At 35.1% G+C, this 17,496-nt stretch overlaps 1 protein-coding gene across 4 annotated transcripts in view; it reads right to left on the reverse strand.

Annotated features, from left to right (window-relative positions):
- The window catches only part of Nachralpha1 (nicotinic acetylcholine receptor alpha1), a 130,247-nt gene that overhangs the window by 68,639 nt on the left and 44,112 nt on the right, over nt 1-17,496 (reverse strand). For 3 of the 4 annotated variants that reach the window (XM_072908377.1, XM_072908376.1, XM_072908375.1), the window contains one exon: nt 4,948-5,223. The exons of the other annotated variant lie outside the window; for it this stretch is intronic. In XM_072908377.1, coding sequence (XP_072764478.1) covers nt 4,948-5,205 — 258 coding nt within the window. In that variant the 5' untranslated portion in view covers nt 5,206-5,223. The remainder of the gene's footprint in view (nt 1-4,947; nt 5,224-17,496) is intronic. 4 annotated transcript variants of the gene reach the window in all.

A 17,496-nucleotide genomic window follows, 5' to 3' on the forward strand; every position in this document is an offset into this window, starting at 1 on the left:
TCTATGTAATTGCGTGTAACTGAAGAATAAAATTAATATAAAATGTTCATTTATTTATAATATTCTGTTTTTTATAATTCCATACTCCTTTCCATAATATAGAAACACATTCTACATATAAAAGAGCAAGAAAACAATGTCAAAATTATTTTTAATACATTTTATCTGACTGACTTGTTTAATAATGGTATAAGAGAGATAATAATGTTTTTACATTCTCATTATAAAACATGCTACAAAATCAAGTAATTTAACGTTTACAACCGATAACGACTATGTAGCAGATTATGTAACCGTATATATTTTCAACTTGTTTATTTCTGTATATTAATAAAATTAAATAATACATTGATACGTTTGTAAAAAGATTGATTACACAATTTATTTAAGGTTATATCAAATTGCATTCTGAATTTATTATATTTTAATATAACATAAAATATCGGTACTATCGTGACTCGAAATTTCTTGCGTAAAATCGCACAAAGTAATGTCCGCACGGCAACAATATTTTCCGGTAAAAAGTAGTAAAGTTCCTTTCGCGCGTGGCGAAGATAAGTGCGCCTTCTAACGGGAGTAATGATCACGGCGTAATCGATAATCGCCACCCGTCATAAATCCTCTCGCTACTTCGATCCTCGAAGGAGCAACACGCGCGGAATTTCCGAACAACGTGCGAACGTGCGCTCCAGTTTGCAGTTTCGCAACATCGTCCGAGTGGTTTAATTAGAAGAAGCGAAAAGTCGATGCCAAAGGATCTCTCCCGCATAACAATTTACGATAAATAAACAACCCCCGCGACTGTCAAATGAAACTTGTGACAACATAGCTCTCTGTCGGGATGCAATCATCCACTTCGATTATGCACCTGTCGCGAAACGTGTGCGCTCACATGTCTGCCTGTCGATCAAAGATAGATCGGATGGAATCGACCTCTGTAACTGATGACAGCTGATCGACAATTTTGGCCGTTTCGGGCGCGAAGATTCGCCAATCATTGACGCGACACATTTCGATTCGATCCAAATTGATTGCGGTTGATCACGAAATTAATAGCGAAGGCTACTCTGTCAAGGAATATAGCAATAATTTTACATTTTGCAAAATAAACGTACGCGCATTTATTCGTCAAATAATTTCCGTAAGTAACATTGCACAGCGAAAATAATCTGTATTGCAATTTTGCAGTTTACAAGAAAGAAAGAAAAAGTAAAAAGAGAAATTGTAGTAAGAAGAGAAGTTGTATAGAAAGACAAATAAAGGAGAAAATGTTTTGTACGAACAAATATAAGATGCATTCAACCTCACAAGCAAGGAACGTCATTTTGATCATGCTTGATGCAAGGTATTGATTTAATAACAGCCGTTACTTGTGCAAGCTCGTAATGCGGGTTGATCGAGGCGCAATTTATCGTTTGACAAATAAAACCTCTCGAGTTTCCGCGATTCACGTTTTCTGCACAACAGCAAAATCCTTTCGCGATAATAAAGGAAAGAGAAAGAAAGTGTTCGGAAGGGAGAAGGGAAGGGAAAACCACGCGCGTGATTTCGAGCTGCATCCATCCGCGGAAGTAAAAGTCAATCTCACTGCCTGCTGTTGTGTTGCTGCTCGTAAATCCCCGTAGAATCGATGCGAGAGAGAGGATTGGGAAAGAGGAGGGATAGATGTTTCACGGAGAACAAGTGCGATTCCAAGAAGGTGATTCTCTTGAAAAGGAGACCGTGTAAATAATGATCGAACACTACGACGCGGGGAATCAGTCCTCTTACGAGCCCGCTGGGATATCATTCTGTTGCGAATCAAGCGATTTATATTTCAGACTATCTGTTGACGTATTTGCATTGTTGTTCGTACAGATTTAATTCGCGTGTCCCTCTTACGTGACACGCGTTCCCATAAAAGTTGCGCAGTTAGTCTTACTGTATTTTTGTGGTCAACACTTGCTCGATCAAAATCATCGGTATCATAATAAATAATATTCTAAATGACTTCCAAGATAGTGTTAAAAAAACATAATTATTTTCTTTTATATTCATTCTCCTCAAACTAAACAAGCAATAAAAAAAAATATGTTTCATTTATTTATATTGATTTTACGTCCTCTTCTCATAGATTGTATCATGATTTTTTTTTTTTTTTTTTTTTTTTTTTTTTTATTAAATATAGTTTAAAATGGTATACTAATAAATTAATAATTTTCTATCGAAGAGAAAGAATAAACAATCGCAATGGTAATTATAAGAAGACAGACAATGTCAATTGTACGTTTAAACTTCGAAGCACTTATCATTAGTCGACACCTTTGAAGTGTGACAATTATAAATAAAAACTTTTATTTCCTCTCTTCGTCCGAACGTGCTCACGCCCGTTTTTCTAGCTCGCGATAAACTGGCCACTTGTATGAAGAAACAATCGTTCAGTTAACCTCTGACTATTGATCGAATTTCGCAGCTTTTATTTCGAGCCGCGAGCTGTAAAAAGTGAGCGTTAGTAGTGTTGCAACGGCAAGTATCGCCACACGTGAGGTAGAAAACACGCGAGATATCCGATGTTAATCGTCGCTGATCGAGCCTCGAGTGATTCAGCTTCCGATATCACGATTGCTTTAGATAACGCGACGCCCAAAGTGCGCGTTCGTTATTTCTCACGCTACTTTCGTTGGTAATCCGAAGCCAACAATTGTTTCATAAATTCTATAAACGATATTTGCAGAACCAACGAGTTCGTTGCACGTATACCATCGCAGTAATTAAGTAATATTTACGTCCCGCTACGGGATTTTCAATCAGTGAAAAGTTACGTACGCCGCATGTTTCGAATGAATAATATATAAACACATTGTAGACGGGCAATTATTTTATAAACCGATTAGACGATTTCCCGTTCGTACTTAGCAATTATTGCAGCCATGCAACGAGAGATGCGAAATTGTACAAGTTTTCGTTTAAAATTGTTGGCCTGTATTAAAGCGTTCAAATGTTGAAAGTTCTACTTCATTAAACAATAGCATAAAATGTATGTGTTAAAGTCAACTTTTTTTACACCAATTTATAATTCGTTGAAAAAAATTAAAAACCACGCCTATTGTATTTTATGTGTTTGATATGTGTGTATACGCGTATTTCGCTTTATTCTGATATTTTATATGTACATATATATGTACGATAAAAAGATAAATGAATTAAAATATTTGTCACACATATTTCTTCAAAAATGTTTTTTTTTTTTTTATATGTCTTTTTAGACATTAATATAATAATCAAAAGAACCTCGGTTGGCTCAATATTAATAATAATAATAATAAAATAAAGCTTTAGATCAGGTTAATTATTTTTGGACGAAATTATTTAAACATGCGTGCTAGAGAATGGAAAATATTAACAGAAATTAATTCGATCTATTGAATGGCAATAATAGATTTCTCTCTATTTTTGAAATCAAGAGGTTATTACGTTTTGATTCAATAACATTGTCTGCATTGCGTTCGTAGTTGATGATTTCTGCGTCGATAATGCGCGACAGTAAGCGCTCGGCCGAAAACAAATTAATTATGGTTTAGACAGAAGCGCGTATTAGTCGATAGAGATCCATGATCGAGGCAATTACTGCCGAAATTCAGATCGAGTCGCGGGTATGTAACTCGAATGTAATAACCGTGGGAGACAATGCGGGGTAGGGAGACAATCAACGTAATTCTAACACATTGATCGGCACTCGCGCATATACATACGTGTGTAGAAGCGCGCGTGTATACGTTTAGTTTCGAGCGTTCCTCGTCGAGATGCGATTGATTGCTGACGATCAGATTATGGCAATTAATAGCTCGAGTGCCACGGATCCCTTCGCTTGTAAATTAGTTCCGTTTCCGACAGAGGAACTCCCGGAATCCAACTTATCGCCGCAAGTACGTGGACGACTGTTATCGGTCACACATCCAACACGTAATCCGTATTCCACATGTTACAGCCACGTCTGAATGTCTTTTTGGATAAATTCGTGAACAAATAAAATTTTATTAAGACTTGACACTTGCGGCCTACTATTAACTATGTTAAATCGGATATAATTTGATGAAATTAGTTGCGAAACGTTCTGTTCTGCATGATAATGACTTGTCTTTATCATAGGTAATGGGAATATGTAATGAGAAGAGATACAGTTAAATATTACAAAGAGTAAATGGTTGTGAAATATTCTACTTCCTTTGATATATGTTATCGGCATCGTTAAAATGATAAAAATTATTTAAATCAAATGCTTATATAAATAGCTGGAATTTCTAATTTGCATTATAATGAAATGTTTCATATAGCAGTTGAGGAAGCTCGAGCTTTGCGCATTATATTGTCTCGCATTTGCATCACCCACATACATCAATATTGAGTAAATTGAGTAGTGCGGTATAATCCAGATTATATAAATTGAATGGAGTCAGGAAAATTGATTCAACATATGCATACTTCATCAAAAACAAGTTACGAAATTATACATCACTTATAATCTTGCAATTAGACGATTATAGTGGAGGATATAAGTAGAAAAAATATCTTTAATAATAACACGTGAAGAAAACGTGATTCAACACAATCCGGTACTTTATGACATAATTTCGAATGAAAATGGAAAAAAAAAAAAAAAAAACACACGGAGAGAAAAAATGTGAAGATAAAATATGCTCTTAATTTGTACGTTTAAACCTATTATTATTAGTATTACCTGCGCTTTATTGACTTTATTAAAACAATTGTATGCTCTCTACGGATATCATTCCTCGTAGCTGGAGCCAATCGATGAAACATGTTGGATTATTTCACAACCAAGTACTCTTGCTCCACATATCTGGCGTGCATCTCCAGGTCCGGGAAGTAGGGAGATGCAGCCTACTCTATATAGAGTATAAATGCTATTCATGCGACAGCATAATGGGTTAAGTGGGGTCTACTCACGACGTCGATGAGCTGGGAGAGGCGTAGTCCCATTTTGACAGTGAGGCGATCGCTGTTGTTGCCAACAGGGCGGATGAGGCGGTTGTAGTTCGACAGCAGGTCATCGTAGAGACGCTTCGCTTCCGGATTGGCCGAGGCGCCCGGAAACGGGGCAACGAGACAGGATATGGCTGCCGCCATCGCCAGCAATCCGCCCAACCTGGACCACCATCGCCACCAGCCTTTCCCACCGTCGTTCGTCCAAGCATCCCTAAGCATCGTACGCCTTGTCCACCCCTTTAACAATAAATTACGCTCCTTTGTAATCCATGCTTCGTGACGTTGAACGTAGGAGGAGAAAGAGAATGTGCAGGGTTCGTTGATCTCCCTATCACTCCCCCCCCTCTCTCTCTCTCTCTCTCTCTCTCTCTCTCTCTCTCTCTCTTCCTTTTGCGCGCGCGCGCACGTAAACGCCAAAATTCATCTTGTGCACTAATTATTCTGTAACTGTTTCACGTTATAACATTAAAGGACATTCTGCCTGTCATAAAGCAGAATGACTTTCCGGCAGTTCCTTAAACCGCCAACATAGCGAACAAGTCGGTGACAATTAGAAAATTTTGTTTTATTGAAATATTCTCGTTTCTACGTGTGAGAAAAATAATAACACATTGCGTTCGAATATTATATATAGTAATATAAAATCAATTTACGTATATATTAGTAAAACTGTCAAGATATATCGAGAAAAAGAGAGAGCCATTTATTTTAAAAAATTATTCTCTAGAGCATACAAAAAGTTTTTAAATTAGAAATAAAGTTTTGTTTTAAATAAAAAATAAACACTGAATATACGCCATCACGCTGTTAAATTAAACATCACGCGAAAAGAACAAACTATTTGAAAGGCTGTAAAAATGGATGGAAAATTTCTTTGGCAAAATCTTCTAGTAATTTAAAAAAAAAAAGTTTAGTAAAATCTCGGAAAAGAGCAAATTCAGAAGAGCAATTTCATGAAGAAATAGAAATTTTACTTTTCATACGAGTTTCGCAATTTGACAGTTGTATTGTAAAGCTTTTGCAAGTTATTACCTAATCTGAAAAAATAATCTAGAGAAAATATTATACAAATGTTCCATATATATGTAAATAAAAAAGTATATAATAAAATGACATCGCTCGCGAATGATAAAAAATGATAATTGTTATAAGTTTTACGACACATTTTGCCGGAAATGAAAAAAGACAGTATCGGCAAAAAAGCTAGAGAAATTCTAGAGGAACGCTCTTTTACGAGCGAATATAAATTTCACTTGGAATAAGAACCAAAACGACTTTGCAATTAGCCCGCTTTTCACGCTCGATTCCATGTCGTTAAGAAATTAAGATACGGACAATTCGCGAGTGCTTGCAACTTTTGATCCGTCATTATAATGCAGGTTTGATCGTAAAAGAGATTATTCGGGAAAATTACAGGCAGTTACGTAGCCGAGAAAGATGAAATATTCTATCATAAAATAAAATCGTAACTCTGCCGTATCCGCTTACGGATTATTTGTTTATTGACATTCCTGTCGTAAATTTGCGAGTGACATTTTCTCTTCCATCTATCGATTTCACATACCACAGTTATCGACCACAGTTAATTCTCGCGCTAAAGTTATCTAGTTGTTTCTATTCTTGAGTATGCTATTTTTAATTTATTTTTGTAATGTTTATTTTTTAATTTACAATTGAATTGAAATATTCTTATATTGCATAATTACATAATTGTATTACTTATATAATTACTTTACTGTCACATTATTAAAATATAAATCAAATAATAGATTATCTAAATTAATACATTAAATGAAGAATTTTTGTTTAAATATTATTTAAGTATTGTACTTAAGTAGGTATTTTAAAATTTAATAAAAGACAATTACACGTTTTTAAATAACCGATTATATCTGGAAAAATCGAATCAAATGTTATTTGCGTATTTTACATTTATTGCGACAAATAAAATCGTTTAAAAAATTTTGGGAAACGTCACAGAAAATGTAGGTACGTTTTTTAAATCACGAATACAAGTATCAAATATTCTTGTAAATAAAATTCAAAAGTGCGATTTAACTAAATTAATATAATGCGTCGGTTGAATTGAATTTAATTTTCTCGATGCAAACATCACAAGGGAATAACGAGTCAAATTATTTGCTCGCTGTCAAGTGCATTAAGCGGAGCGCTAGTTAATTACGTGCGGATTGTTTTGCAAAGGGTCGCAAAAGCGAACTGTTCGTTCGCGTATCACGCGAGGGAAACTTGTTGCGATGTATCGTCCGTATTTTAAAAATGTGTTAACAAGGACGCACGCGACGGGAAGCCGTACCTCTGCATCGGAGAGGTTCCTGTCGCCTGTCAATTCTTTATAATAGTTCGTCAACGTCAACTTTTCCGAAACGAGTCACCGTCCCATCCCCGGTAAGATGTAACCGGTTGGCTGGTAGATCAAGTCATTTACCAACCGTGACGAGGAGCGTAGTCGCCCATAAAGGGGACTTAAACGACATTGTTGTGTCACAAAAAGGTAGAGGAGAGAAGAAGCTCTCGAGGAAGTTTTATCGCTTCTTTGCTGACCTACCTCGCCTACCTCGCTATTATCAGCATAACCGTATGCCTCGAAGGACTACTTCGTCATATTAGGGTAACTTCTCGCGCTCTGATGCTCCTCTTCTTAAACTAAGACGCGACAAAGAGCGTTCAAACACACGTTCTAAAATGTATTCCGTCGAAACTCTCAAGGAAAATTGAGACAACTATATATATTGTATAAACAAAAAAATTTTTTTATTTTCATTATATGTATGTTAAAAAAAACGACGCAAAATTTATCAAATATATATTATCAATTAATCAAATATTTCAGTATTTCAAAAATTTTTCATAAAAAATTATTTCATAACAAAAATGTATTTGACAAATAATATATTATTTGTATTTTTTGGTAATATATTCCTTCTTATTGTTGTTAAAAAACTAAGAATTTTTATAAAAGTTGAAACATTTTATCAATTTTCTAAGTAATTACAAGGCAAAAAATATACTAGAATTAATCATTACGTTAAATTCTTCTGTCGTATATAATTATTTGAAATTTCTCGAAGCTCCTTTTTCGGGCATTTATTCAAAACATATATGTAGTGAAAACACACATTCACATATTCCACTTCTTATATTATTATATTATAGAGAGATTACAGAATTACAGTCAATTTGCAAACACATATACACAATTATTATTACCTGAAGTTTAGATAATTTTCACATGACCATTTACGTAATAATAGGTATTATAGAGGCCTGCCTTCATTAACATTTGACCGAAAACCTCGGGCAATGCAACTAAGTATGTGTGCGACCAGCGTGTATGTATATACAGTAACTCTGATCAGTATACTTTATAACAGATGGTCGGTTTCGTTATACGATAAAAGGACAGGTCGATTGAACAGCTTGTTCAACAGTGATCGGATGCGGCTTGAGGAAGCAGATATATAATGGAACCAATAATGAGGCGCCGCATCCATCAATCCGGATCAATTTAACCATCCTTTCCCTCGCACATCCAATGTACCTTCGGAAAACAAGTTACGCGATCTTGCATCGTGTGTATGATCGACGTCGAGATGATTGAGACATCTTTTGTAAAACTAGATCGATCCATATAATCCGAAAGCGATAATAATAATAATGATTGAAACGCTAACGTGATACTTCTGTTTTTCCGTTTTCTTCCGAGCTTGTGTATAAGAATAAGTTCGGATAAGTTACTGAATAAACAAACAACAAAGTATCCCGGCGTCTTTGACGTCAACAGTATCCGTTCCTTTCTCATGGAATAAACATAGTTTTGTATATATAAGACGTACTACGTGAAATTAATGAAGGAAAAGAAAAGAGGAAGAATATCAGTATTATACTGTGACAAGAAATATCTTTCCATCTTCATTCTTATTAATGTCAAGAAATAAAAAAAAAATATATATATATATAAATGAGACTCGTAATTATCGCTAAATTATCACATTTACGTCAAACGCGTTTGTGTAAAACAATTTGAAAAATACATATACTTAGTTAAAGCTCGACGAAATTAGAACTCTGCGTGACGAGCACGAGTCTGCTAACGCGAAATGGACTTGTTCCGAGGAAAAGAAAAGAAGCAAAAAAATTCAGCGCTGCTGCAGACGATAACGCTAAGTGCATGAGTCTGTATACAATCAGAAACGAATGGCGGACCGTTATCCATTCGAAGGATATAAATCGACACAAGGGTAGAAGGAGGCCAAGCAAACGTGTCGAAAGTTTTTGCGCTATCCATGAACGTCTTTCTCGTTCGGTAGCGTCGTTTTTTTTTTTTTATCCGACTCTTGCGTGAACGCTGTAACTCCCACTTTTACATGCGATGCGAGTTGTAACGATCAACGGATTGCGAGCGATTCATACGAGTTTGCGTCGAATGGAAAAGCGATGTCTGCATAGCAGTTAACGACAGGCGATGTAGACGACCGACATACATTGAAAAATAGAGAAAAATGTATTACGTCCACCACGAGACGTTAAACTACCTGGCAGTATGACATATTGCTGGCCGGTGTAATAATTTATCACGCATCGCGAAATTGGCATCGCGAAATCTTTATCGACAGTCGGAAGAGCTGGGTTTTTTTCAAATCGCTCGACAGATATTTTTCTTGTTTTAAAATTAATTAAATTTATACAATTAAATAAAATAATGAAATATTATCGTTAGATCCACATTTTTAGTATTTAGCGCAATTTAGAAAAACCGCGATATAATTTATTCTCTGAAATAATTAACCATTAACGTCGAAAAATTGTAATTGGAAATTACAATTGAAATAAAAATAAAAAAGTATGATCTCTACGACTACGATAAATTTTTGTTAAATTGACAAGGTATTAAAATATTCATAAAATACATATTTTTCCGAAATATTATTATATTTTTTCTTTTTCTCTCTATTGATAGGAGTGGAAATGGAAGGATATCTCTCGCAGAGAATATATAATGACGTTTTCTTTTCTCTCTTTCATTGGCATTTTTTTCCGAATATATAAATAATTCTCGTCATTAATAATAAGGTTTAGTGGAAACGAACAGAGATTAATAGACGTGTAACATTAAAAATATAATATAATAATAATAATAATTCGCATAATGTGCTCAGAATAAGCTATATAACAAGATGATTATTCCATAAATGTGTTTACGAAATATTTTCTAGGTTGTATATCTCTTCTCCCATATACAAGAAGAACGTAATGCAGTTCAAACGTATCGCTTTATCGTTTAAAGCTGCCACGCAGCTCGTGCAACTGCAACGAGGCTAATCGAATCTGGTACCGACTGCACCAACTAACTAGACTATTATGCACCCGGTGCGGAACTGTATCAGCTGGACCGACTGTCTATTTCCTTTCCCACTAGGTGAATCAACGGGAATGAGAGGCAGACGATTGGATAGAGACCTATGCGATATGAAGAGAGAACGAGAGCGACATTTTGTCGCGTCGCAGAGGGAAAATCGCGGAGTTTCAATATCCAGAGGTAGTATTGAATTTCCATTTGTACACGCACATATTATGCCAAATGCGTCCTCCACATACTTGCCGGTCTTGATTTTAATTATAGTTTCTCCAATAATTTTCAGTCAATTTTATGTTATTATTAGCGAAAATGTCGAGATCCGATCTCTGAATCGAATTAATTTTTAGATATTTTTAAATATTACATTGATAGAAAAATCCTCTATATTCTTTCATATTTAATACGTTGTTATTAAATCTTGATAAAGAAATTTTTATTTTTCAAAAATTTCATGATATAATTTTACTCTCATGTTTAAAATATGAAGAGTACAATGTAGAAGATTTCGATATATAGTCTATGGAATTATACTGCTCGCCACAGATCAAGAAAGAGATTCGTAGAGTTTCAATATTCGAAGATACAATAGAATCTCTGAATATGTACAAATGTATCGTATGATACTTGATGAAGTCAAATGATAAATTGAATCGCGTTGCAACGTTGCATTTTAGACACAAAGCTAACATAGCGAAATAAGAGAGAATTTTGCTTAAATCACGTAAAAATATCATATACATTATAAAATGACATATAATTCAGTTTATGATAACTACATTTTTACAAAAGCGTTTCCTTTTCACGCTGATGCAATTTTATTCTCACGCTTTAAACGTGTGATTAAGATTTCCATGTTGCATGAAATTGCATTTTGCAGGCTACGAAAGACGAAAGGGTAGGTAGATATGTGTATCTACAGAGAACACAAGGAAAGAGTAACGTCTAACAATAAGTCGGGGGAAGGCGGCCGGACTGACAATAAAATCAGCGCCGGTTTTCCACCGTTTTACAACTTCGTATACCTCTCTCTTTAGCCGACGAGACGCGGCTTAATTTAGAGCGCTCGCGGAATTTACGGCACTCTCATCCGGCTCGTTTCTGGCCGAGCCGTGCGGGTTATGGATCGTGTAACGCTTGACGGGCGGGGGCGAACGGGGGGTTGACGGTGGGAAAGAAATCAATTGTGCGCGCCCTCATCCCCTCTACCTCTCTCTCTCTCTCTCTCTCTTTCGCGTCCCATCCCCTTCGCGGGTCTTCGGTATCAACGGCTTTTCGGATAAATCGACGGAAAATGAATTGCCCCGTGACGCCAGGCGACGATTTGTACATCTACTCTCTACTAAACGTTTCAGACGATACCGCCCGGGATCCATGACGGGTTCATCACTCGTAAATCGCAGCCGACGGAATATATCCGGTCTCCAAACTTTGCATAACGGTAGCTATATAACTATCCGCGAGGATATAAACGTCGCTGTGTCGCGCCAAGAGAGAAATCCTCGGACGCGAATGTACATTTATCGAAATCGCCGTGAGATTATTGTTCGTCATATCACAGGTCAATTCGATTAATGGTTCTTTTCGTGAAAATATATTATTATATAATATCATACATACATACAGTATCGCCACTTCTCTCTTTCCCCTTTTCTAAATGGCGTCGACGGCAATGGGATTAAATCTATCGGAGTGTAATGTATTCAATTACAAAGAGATACCAAGCGTACGAGAAGATTATGAATTATTACTAGATTCCCATGAGCGATAAATTTTCGATTAAAACATTTTTGTTGGCGCGTAGACAGTGCTGACTCGCCTAAAAGAGCCGCAATATGTATCTGTGTGTATGTGCAACGAAAAATCAATCGTCCGCCGCTTCGATATTACATTGTACATTGGAAATACTCGCAGCCATACGTTTTCGACCGACGAGCTATCGAAAATGGATTGCCGCTCGATGTAAATCCATTCCTTGCCGTTTGGGAACTGCGCCCGCGATCATACTCGCGCACCGTTAATCAAAGTTAAAAAAGAGTGATAGAGATAGAAAGAGAAAGAGAGAGAGAGAGACAGAGAGGGAGAAAAAAGGAAAATGATAGAGAAGACCAGCGCGTTATTATACGTCGTCTGTGATTTTTTTTTCCCCTCTCGCTATGAAATTCATCTCTCTCTCTCTCTCTCTCTCTCTCTCTCTCTCTCTCTCTCTCTCTCTCTCTCTCTCTCTCTCTCTCTCTCTCTCTCTCTATCTCTTTCTCATCGCATGACAAAAATTGCCGTTGCAATTTAACGTGCCACAAGTGACAAATACTGCGCTTTATGACTCGTAATTATTCAAATGGCGTCGCTGTTAGTGAACACGAATAATATCGCGTGAATGACGGCGGTAAAGTGCTGGTCGCATCTACGATGAGGAAAAAAAGAAAAAGATTTTTCTGCGATATCTCTTTGCAACCGATCGTTGCTAATATTTTCCGAGCCGAAAATTCATATACGCGCATCGCTTGTTATTATGTCATATGATATTTTATTGATTTTTTTTACATATTAATTTAATACTGTTGTATATATAATATTCTATGAATATTGCGTGCTTCCACACATTTGGTAGATTTTTCGCAAAATTGACGACATTTCTTGTTTAGCAAAAATTTAATTGAATGTTATTTTCTTTCCCGCTGCACGTTCTCAGATTAAAATAAAAATAAATCTGAAATATAATATAAATGTATTAAAATTTAATATTAAAAAAAGAATATCAAAAGTCCTTTGTAACATCTAAATTAAACCTATTATATTAAAATTTCATTAATCTCTTAAAATAATAAGGGATGGCTGTGCGAAATTAATTAAACTACCTTCCAGTGTCAAGATACCGTACTATACCACGTTGTAATCGTACATACAATATTACAGTATATATTGTAAGTGTTTCGGTTTCTATTAAAATTTCGAGTAGACAATATTAATGCGAACGTAATATTCGCTACGCGGTGCTTTTGCATAAGTCATAATGAAATGCTATTCCCCCTGGTATTTTACACAATAGCGATACAATACAATATGTTAGTCTCCATATAGTACTAGTCTGTAAGAGTCCCGGTAAATGACGCTAAGTTAAAGCACTATAATATTATAGCACTATAATATTCTCTTTATAAGCACAGGTATCGCAAAGGGGGTCGCCCGTTCGTCAGATGTAGGGTAATTCAATAAGGAACGACTCGGGGATGCTTGTGGCAGACTGACTGAAAACGGAACGGGTGAAGCATTGAGATGCAAAATGGAGAGAATGAAGAACACAATGGGAAAGCAATCCTGGTGATCTATGAGACCCGCGCCGATACGACCCAACAATCGCAATCCATATGGATAAACTAATTCAGGATAGCGACGTTCCGGTATAGGACCGCCGTACGCCGTACCGGCATTACAATAAGAAACGATGCCGCATCCGAAAACGTCATTCCGCTATGGATCGCTATGATGTCTTCTCTATGAGCATGACGGTTTATCTAATTCTTCTCTTCCGTCGTGAAAACCTTTTTCATGTATCCGGCTGTATGCATCATGTAAATCTTTTGTTTTCCTTTTCGATACTGTCATAGCAAAATCTAAATACGTTTGATTATTCAATAAACTACGTTGATGCAGATTCAAACGTTGATTACCTGACAAATCGTATCGTAAACATGCGACAAATTGAGAAATTATTACAAAAATAATGCATGTAAAATACAATGTAATGTCAATCTTTCCGTATTACTCGAAATATAAAGTCTGTAAAATATTATATATAAAGATGTAATTTTTGTTTGTAATTGAAATAATTTTGCATGATTACTATAATAAAACAATTTAGAATAAATATTTAATGTATATGACATTTATTTTACATTCTTTATGTTGACAAATAATTTAAAAAGAAATTTGATATCTATAGTTAACTAAAAGAATTATTACAAAAAATTGTATCTCCCCTATATTTTATTTAAATGAAAGAAACTCAATTAGTAAAAGTAATTTGAAAGCGGCCGAAGATCAAGAAGTATTTGGGCTACCCTCAATAATTGCATTTTTATGCCGATATTTACCTAATTTCGTTAATATGATCTTTCTCTCTTAACAAAAATCAATATTATATTACAGCCTGCTATACAACATTACGTTCCTCTTGATATCATAAAATAAATCGAGTTAATCGAGTGTTCCAATTGTGCCTGCTGCACAAGTTCATAATATTTGAAAACCGAAAAGCTCTCTCTCTCTCTCTCTCTCTCTCTCTCTCTCTCTCTCTTTATTTCTCTTTCAAAGACATAAAACAAATTTCCATAAATAAATACATTGGTCTAATTTAATATGTAATAACAAGTTAACAAACACAGAAGAGATTTATGTAACAAAAAATAAAACTGGAACGTACTCGACATTCGACGCTTTATATCACTATCCATAATTTGCGATTGCAATCAATATCAAAGCAAATAATATTGACAACAATGTAATGTTTTGATCGACACGTGTACGACCGTTCTTCGAAAGTCATTCTACTTTCACGTAAACTGACATTATGCATTCAAAGTGCCATGCACAATGCTGATTTATCGTCGCCGCGGCTCGTACTTCGAACCGACCGCTTCCAGGCAGCCAGGAAATCGTAAATTTGGAACATTTCGAACTGTTCCTGCGGTAGAGCGCCGAAGTGCAAAGCGTCCTTTAACCGTGTTTAAGCGTCAACTCTGAAATATCGACTTTACAACTGTATATGTATTTATATGTATGCGTGTGTTAAGCGTGACGTATAACATATCCAGCGAAATGTATTTCAATGACTTCCCATATGTGTAAGCCATACGTGTATAATATGAATTTTGACATTTTTATCTTTTTATCATTCGTAATAAATTGCACAGTGAATAAGGGATAACAAACTTTGATAAAAACGTAATAACATCAATCGAAATGATTAATAAATAAGAAAAAGTACTTATTTTATTAACTATTTTATTACTCTGTTATTAATAGTTATAGCAGTTATTATCATGCTATAAGAAAATGACATATCAAAGACAGAAAAAATGGTAAAACTTGTTAAAAAAGTAAAAATAAATTATTTCTTAATAATAATATCAAAAATAAAATAATACGAATGTTTCAATGACAACTCTTACGTGTTTGTAAATATAGGAATGAATCATCCTATATGAATTAATAAAAGCAAATTCAACTAAATTATAATTTTTTATTCATTTACATTAAGAAAATTTAAAATATCGGAGAAAATTTCTATGACAAAACAAAAAGTTCTTTAATTTAAATTTTCTCGGGTTAAAAATTTATTTGTTATTTATCATGGATATTAAGTTTTACTATTTGCCCATTTCTGCAGGTGGCTAAACTTATACAGCGCGCTGTCGCGGAAGATTTTCCTAATGAATTTTCTGACGCGCCAGTTTCTGAAATAACGCGAAATGTCATTTCATTGCGGTGAGTCCATCGTCTCATTAACCCAATTAAGTGACGGAGCTTAATAATACGCTAGTTTTTCATCCAGCAAATTAATACTGGTGTTTGAAAGAGCGTTGAACAAGCCAACCGCGATCGTACGGGAAAAGGCTCTATTAAAAAAAAAAAAAAACTCAACTTTTCGAGCCGTCATCCCTCTCGATGCCGCAAGCAAAATTCACATCATTAATGAATCATAAATGGATTGCAGTTTACTCGACGACAGAGCATAAGCAGAGATAAGATCCAATTTTTCACAAAATTAATCCTGAAAATAATTCGTGATACCTAGTTCAAAGATTTCATCTTTAAGATCATTGTGCTTTTTATAATGACGAAGAAAATATTTTTAAACTATTTATAATATGTAATCTCGAATTATGTTCACGTTTACTATACGTTAAATAATATATTTATCATAAATTTTATATTTAAATAAAATAAAATATTTAGAACTAATTTACATAATTAACAATAAGTGATAATTTTTGGGAAATATTATTGTCATTTATGCGTATACCGAAAAAGTTATTGTCTTATAGAAATTCCGTCAACCTATTTTCAAACTGTTATATAATAACAGGCATACTAATACTATTGCGCTTTTTTATTGCAAATATATTTAAATATTTATCGTTGTTTTATATGCATATTGTTTCACGCTTGGACCCATTCGTAGTAACGAAAAGCGGACCTTTGAGTACAAACTTGAGAGTTGTGCTCTTTGGAAGTTCATTTTGAAAGCAACGACCTCACGTTTCCAAGCGTAACAAACTTTATTAAAATCGCTATCTCTGAAGCAACGATGAAAGTCTTTTAATGCTTATCGTCTGCAAACATCCCGTTTGATGGGATCAATTCTCTATGCATATAAATCGGCACTCGGCGTTAGAACTGATATTAAATGGCATACTAGATGGAAACTTCAATCATCGTCGACTTAATTAAAGTTGCATTGCAGTATAATATTAAATCCTTCTTGTGTAAATAGAAATCCATGTTCATTTAAATCGGGCAAATTTCTTGAAATACGTATCTGTCAACGTATAAATTTTCAAGCGATCGTTATTATGTGTATAACAAATAATAACAATTCAAAATTTCAACGCAACAGAGACTGATTATTTTCTTTTTAAGAAGTTGAGAAAATTAATCTTGAAAAAATTGCAAAATTAAACGTTGTAATAGTGTTTTTTAATTAAAAAAAAACAGAAGCTTAAGACATTACTGTGCTCTTTGAATCTTTCAGTTTAAAACAATATGTAGCAAGATAAATGGAAAACTCTAAATATTTTACGCGAAATCCGAGGGTGAAACGGAAACGTTGGGAGCGAGCTAATCCTAGCGGAACATCCTAGGGATCACAGACCTGCTTGGTCAGACGGGCTTATTCCTCTCGAAATCGGCTTTCGTTTCGGCCGTCGCCGAGATAGCACGCGAATATAAATCTTATGGCAGTTGACTATAGCTGTTGCACACATCGACAGGCAACAATTAACAGCGACGTCGTTCGTATGACACGCCCGATCGCTCTCTCGATTCATCGTCGATCGATGCGCGCTGGCCGAGGAATTTTTTACTTCGCTTCCATTTGCGGGCAAGCCTTAATCTCGACTCATCGATAAATTCTT

This window comes from Anoplolepis gracilipes, chromosome 16, assembly GCF_047496725.1.
Source record: "Anoplolepis gracilipes chromosome 16, ASM4749672v1, whole genome shotgun sequence".
Classification (NCBI taxonomy): Eukaryota; Metazoa; Arthropoda; class Insecta; order Hymenoptera; family Formicidae; genus Anoplolepis; species Anoplolepis gracilipes.